We start from the raw sequence: 6,000 nt of genomic DNA on the forward strand, positions 1-6,000 counted from the left end.
TGTTTAGTCCTTAGGACTGGTTTTTTTCCCCTCCTACCAAAAGACAGTTTTATAATGTCTGACCTCTATTTGATGTTCGTCTCTTCTTCTTTTAGAATGTCATCTGTATCATATATTCAATGAAAACAATCTTTAAATTAAAAGCTTTATACCATTTTCCATTTATTCACTAGAACCACAAGGGGGAAAAAAAACGGTACTCAGTCAAAACACATGGAGAGGAGCTAAACTGTTCCTATTATACTACCTCCGGTCCTTAATATAAGATCCTATTTGACTTTTATTTTGATCCTAAATATAAGACCTCAATCCATTTTGTCTCTCATATTTACATATTTTTTTCCAAAATAGCCCTTCTAACAATGATAGTTCTAGTCAATATACTTGATTAGCAAGAATATTTTAGGAAAGACAACACCTATTTAAGACAAATAACTAACTCAACTTATTTCCTTAATCTCCTCAAATTAGTCAACTGGCTCTTATAATTAGGACCGGAGGTAATATAATGCTTCTCATGATTAATTGTGAAAGATATAAACTTTGACACTCATCATCTCTGAATGACCCGATTTTACTGCTCATTTATTATCTCTGAACCTAAGTCATGAAGTTAAATTTTCTATTATATAATGAGTCTCGCACCTCTAAAAAACTCTAGTCAAAACCAATTTCTCGTGGCTGTAAATCTAACAAGATTATGACTCAAATCAGAACATTCGCCAACCCGCCATTTATAAATACTCCTCAAGCATTTTAAGAATTATTATAACTTTTCTATCCTCTAAAGTATTATAGGTTACACTTTCTAGCACATTAGCAGCATTGCAAAGTAATCTCTTGCATGGAACGTTGAATTCAGTTTCCATGGAATGTGAATGTAATATACGAAGGAATGCACCTGAGGAATCAGCATAAAGTAGCTGAACAAGAAGAGGAGAGGCGATTCTTTCTTAGGGGCAAAGCCAAGACAGGGAGATTCGTTTTTTCATGGAAGTTGGTTTATATTTTTAAATTATTAAATCGTCGACGGTAATGGCACGGCGCCACCAATGCTTCAGTTCCAACACATGGAACCGGCTTTCATTCGGGCTTGGCTTGGCTTGGCGTTACCATGTCAACATTGGTGGCTAGAGTTGGAATTAATTCGAGGTGAGTGGCCAACCTTCTGAACAAACTGCGAATAAGTCTACATATAATTAACCGATGAAAGAACGAAGTAAGAAACATTAATTAAATGGCACGCTTTTTGAATCTATCGTTTGCCAACTCCGGAAACAAACAAACAAATGAACACTTTTTCCCTCTCTCCTGTCAATTCTCACACTCTCCTTACATTTTTTCAGGATCAACTGTCAAATTTATACATTCAACAATTTACGAGGGGAGAGATATAAACCGATAATCAAAGAAGAAGAATGACAAAACTGAGAGATCATTAAGATACAGGTAGTGGGAAGGTTTGACGGAGTCTTAAGCATAGTCGAGCCTTTACTGGCTTATGATCAGAACCGGTTATTTTGTCCATTGAGTCATAGGAGTATAAGACTGCTTCCATGTTATCTGTGTCTTCTACCTTGAACAATATACGATCTGTCCAAGCTGGCACCCTCACCTGTATGCACACATCCAACCAACACAAATTTTTATAATTCTATACTATAACATAAGCTCTAGTTTCAAGTTTGAACTTTGTATAGCCTAAGCCTATATACACACACACACACACGCATGGCAAATAAATGGACGTGGAAATAAATAGAATTGCAGAGATACATGCCTTGTAACTGGTATCATAGATGCTACTTCCTGCATTATACTTGTAAGTTGGCCTGAATGTCAATGTGCCCTCACAATACCCATTGAAAATCTGTCCTCGTCCAGCCTCTTGTAAGAGCTGGTCTTTGCCAAGCAGCTGCTGAATCAATTGAAATATAATGAAGAAACCTTCTGTTAGATTTGAAGTTCTGCAAAGTATGACTTTGTGACGAATTAAGGCCACAGATGATTGCTGTACTAACCTTGTGGAGGTCCTTTTTTATCAAAGTTCTGGCCGGGTACGTATCAATCCCTTGTAGCCTGTAATTCAGATCCCCCATCCAAACAGTTACGTGGGCTGGTCTGGCATATGGATTCCGGTTCCTGGAGAAGAGGGAGTGTGATATGTGCCTGCATTCTGAATTCCTTTCTTCAACTCTCCGCGCATGAGCTGCGCATTCAAACACACTATGAGTACTCACCAGCTCATGTAACCTTAATTATGTGTGAATGTGAATGAAAAAATGCAAAGAAGGTTTATATACCAGAGAGATGGCAAGAAATGAACACCATCCTGATGGATTTGTAGTTAATCCAGATTGCCACGGCCCCTTTCTTCCTTCCGATTATTCCTCCGCAGCCTCCAACTGATTGCTTGTCCACCTTCAATTCTGCGTGTATGTAACAATGATGATCATATGTGAGTCTCGTCAATAGTCTCAGTGATGCATCAAGATGAAGAAGAAAGAGTGGATTATTGGGTAACAAATCACACCTCTAATCAATGATCCAGCATTCTTGGGCCCGAAGAGGTACAACTGCAAAGACTGCATGATAACTTTGCCTATCAGGCTTCATTTCAGGCAGAAAAAAGCGGGGGGAAAAGAAAAAGGAAAACTCTAATGAGTTCACAGGAGCAGTAAAAATAATTTAGAAGCTCAATAAGCACAGAATTTGAAGTGTTTTTATAGATTTATTTGTTTCTGGATATTGGAGTCTTATTTTGTACAGCTAAGCTGACAGTGCCTGAAGTCGTCATTATCCAGTGAATTAGATTGCTTGTTAAACGTAATTATCTTAAAAGTCTAAAAGTGACAGCGTTCAGTATTCAATCGGTACCTAGTCCCCGAAATGACATTCGAATGAAGAATACATGAGCTCGTTTTGCGGTGGGAAAAGAGAAAAGATAAGATATACTTTGAAAACGATTCTTGCTAGCTGATGATAATTATTATTGCCAGTTATTAGTTATTGAAAGATACCATGAAAGGGCTGTATTTGCAAAAGGTCATGATTAGATAAGGACTGGATATGCTGGAACCTCATATTCCTCGTCGTTCAATTCATGTTAAGATTTTCAACAAAGAAAATAAGAATAGAAAACGGAGAAAGTGATAGAAACAGATCAGACGAGGCCAAGCAGTTACATGTGAGTGTCAACCAGAGCTGCTTTCAGCAGTTTTGCAACTTTTTTCCGTGGAGCCTCCTGCAAGCCAATGACTAGAAGATCAAACTCGCAGATGTCCCCCACCATCTCTGCTAGATCCTCGAAGTTGACCTTCACAGGGAACAAAATGAACATGATAGTTAGTGATATTTCAATTGGAGGGACACGATAGTCCAGAACTTACTATTAGAACTTAAAATCGGAAGTTATGGAGGCACCATTGAATGCACCTGGCCGTTCATATTCCAAGTCACTATGGAGATGCAGAGATCTGAAGCGGTGGACGAGTTAGAAACTCTGTTCACGTCCACCGTTCTTATCCCCACGTGCGAGGGGGAAGCTTGGTGATGAATGAAACCCATTGGCTTTCTCCTCGTCCTCGTTTTCAGTCCGCAAAATCTGACCCAAGGATAAAAAGAAACCAGTGAAAAATATCAGAAAAGAACAGCATGATCAGACTCGAATAAAAAATTGTTAACAGATATATTTGTACGTTCCAATTCCATCTTCCATAACCATACGTCCATACCCTTTAGCAGGTTGATTCCCCATTCTGCAAGTTGATTGCGATTATTAAGTATATACGTGGCAAACGAAACTCTGCTGATCTGATATATACTGAGATCGAAGAATTATATTCCCGAGATAAGTGTGAAGAGAAGGGGATAATTTTTGAGCGATGGAGCAGTCAGCGAAATCATCTAAGAAGGGGGAGGTATGAAGATTTAAAAATGGCTGACTTTGCACCCTCATAATTACATGGATATATATAAGGGCCAGGATATGGCGGTGTAATAAGGGAAGAGAAGTCAAACGTCTAAACAATTCGAATGGGAAACTCGTATATTTTTTCCTGGGGGGTTAGGTTGGGCTGGTTGAAAAAGGCACAAATGAGGGAAAGTTAAAGCAAAGTTGAAAAGGACCATCACAGATTGGCCTATCCACGCACCATGCAGCTTACGTTAAGCAACTCTCTATCTGACTGCGTTTCAAGGAACTGCCACTTCCAGTTGGCATTGCCTTCCCCTCGATCTCTTTCTATTTATCAGCACACTACGCTTATATAAGAAGAATCACTTCTGTAAGGGGGAAAAAAAAAAGGTCTAAGATATATAAAATGTAAGATTAATTTGATCTTTGTTATTTGAAATTAACCTCATTTTAATTCTGGTTTATCATTTATGAAATTTGAAACCAATGATTTTGACAAGTAAAACTTGCTTTGGAGATAGAAACACGGTTTGAGAGGCGAGGCCAAATTCTTGAAACGCATCAAAACAAAATCAAATTTTAGGGATTAAAAATTATATTAAGTAACTCTAAAATTTATAATAAGTCTTATTATTTATAAATCTAGAATGATGTGACTCATATAAAATATATTACTGTGAAATTTGTATAGATGTAATTTAAAAAATATGACAAGTAAAATTTTATTTTATTTTTCCTTTGGCCTAGCGGGTAAAATTGATTGGGTTGTGCACGATTAAGAAATTGACAAGGGAGGTTTTCATACAAAACTGATTGCACTTTGTTGCATTATCCCATCTCAATAATACTAATTTATAGTATCTAAAAATCGAATTCCATTATTTTACAAACACCTGATAAAAATCCCTAGATTGCGAAGTGACGATGATTCAACGAGGGTGAGATTTAAAAGCAAAAAGTGATAAATTCATCCATGTCTAGATCTGCTAAATTGATTGAAATTATTTTTTGTTAAATTTATCCCAAGGCATGATTCAGAAATCACTTACTTTTTTTGGTGGAATATTCATAATCAGGATTAGAATTGAAAAGAAAAAAAGGTACCAAACAGGGGATAAGCGCTAGTTTGATCTTCTAGTCAAATGTGGATTTTTTTGAATTCAAAGTCTGCAATTGTCTCAAATATAAGATCAAATTCAAAGCCATCACCAAGTGTCGTCCTCTTTAGCTTTTCCAAACCTCGAAACTCTCCCATCTTTTCACATGACGAACAGGGACCAATCTACAACACAAGCTTCTTAAATTCACGAAACGTGGGTCGTCAAATCTCAAATCTCTCATGTATTAGTATAATACAATAATATAATCACATTTTTATAATCAACACAATAATATAACTGTATTATTATATTCAATATCAATATAAATATCTATGCAATCGGGTTCCAGTTCTAGTTATACAGATTCAAAATTAAATTACTTGTTTTCTCTGCAAATGTACAAATAGAAGTTCAAAAGTTAATTATCGATAGTTGGCATGATTTAAGTTGGTGTATACTACTATTAACATCTTGCTGAATGCATGTAATTCTTATATTATCACATGTATATTTGCAAATCATCGCGTAAAATATAACAATTTTTTAAATCAATGCAAATAGTTACCAATGCCATTCAGACAAAAATAAGTTACCAATACCATCATTTTATTAGGAAAAAGTTAAAACCCATTAGTAGAAAACTACCTCTGATTTTTAATATAAGAGTTAGATAACTAATTTGAGTATATTAAAAAAAATTAGTTAAGTTGGCTATTTATTATAAATGTGTGTTGATTTTCTTAATTATCCTATTCAATATGTATTGAATGATTGAGATTATCCATTAGTAAGAAGCTTCTACAATTAATAAAGATATTTTTTTAAAAATAAAAAAAAAAGTAAATTAGGATTTTATATTTGATATATTAAATTCAATTCTCAATTATTAACTCTTATACTAAGTAGTTAGGCAGTATTTTTTGACAAACCATTTTCCGATTTCCTCTGGTGATCAATCTAATTAGATGCCTCAGGTAATAAAAT

General features: G+C 35.5%; 1 protein-coding gene across 1 annotated transcript; it reads right to left on the minus strand.

The window, feature by feature from the left end:
• Positions 1 to 1,276: 1,276 nt before the first annotated feature.
• LOC114747423 (type IV inositol polyphosphate 5-phosphatase 11-like) lies at positions 1,277 to 3,814 on the minus strand. The gene is made up of 8 exons (XM_028935744.1): positions 3,735 to 3,814; positions 3,436 to 3,604; positions 3,186 to 3,316; positions 2,534 to 2,610; positions 2,304 to 2,429; positions 2,022 to 2,209; positions 1,781 to 1,918; positions 1,277 to 1,615 (listed from the first exon to the last, which is right to left on the minus strand). Exons 1-8 carry the CDS (start codon positions 3,755 to 3,757, stop codon positions 1,439 to 1,441), a joined length of 1,029 nt encoding a protein of 342 aa, XP_028791577.1. The 5' UTR covers positions 3,758 to 3,814; the 3' UTR covers positions 1,277 to 1,438.
• Positions 3,815 to 6,000: the final 2,186 nt, after the last annotated feature.

This window comes from Neltuma alba, unplaced genomic scaffold, assembly GCF_004799145.2.
Source record: "Neltuma alba isolate B1F8T4 unplaced genomic scaffold, ASM479914v2 tig00005308_pilon, whole genome shotgun sequence".
Taxonomy (NCBI): Eukaryota; Viridiplantae; Streptophyta; class Magnoliopsida; order Fabales; family Fabaceae; genus Neltuma; species Neltuma alba.

Bases quoted from the DNA above. Each gene is read 5' to 3' on its own strand.
- LOC114747423 (XM_028935744.1), bottom strand. From the start codon at position 3,757: ATGGGGAATCAACCTGCTAAAGG. The intron at 2,430-2,533 runs GTGTGATTTGTT...ACATACACGCAG, and splicing joins TGCTGGATCATTGATTAGAG to AATTGAAGGTGGACAAGCAA. The intron at 1,919-2,021 runs GTTAGTACAGCA...CAATTGATTCAG, and splicing joins TAAAAAAGGACCTCCACAAG to CAGCTGCTTGGCAAAGACCA.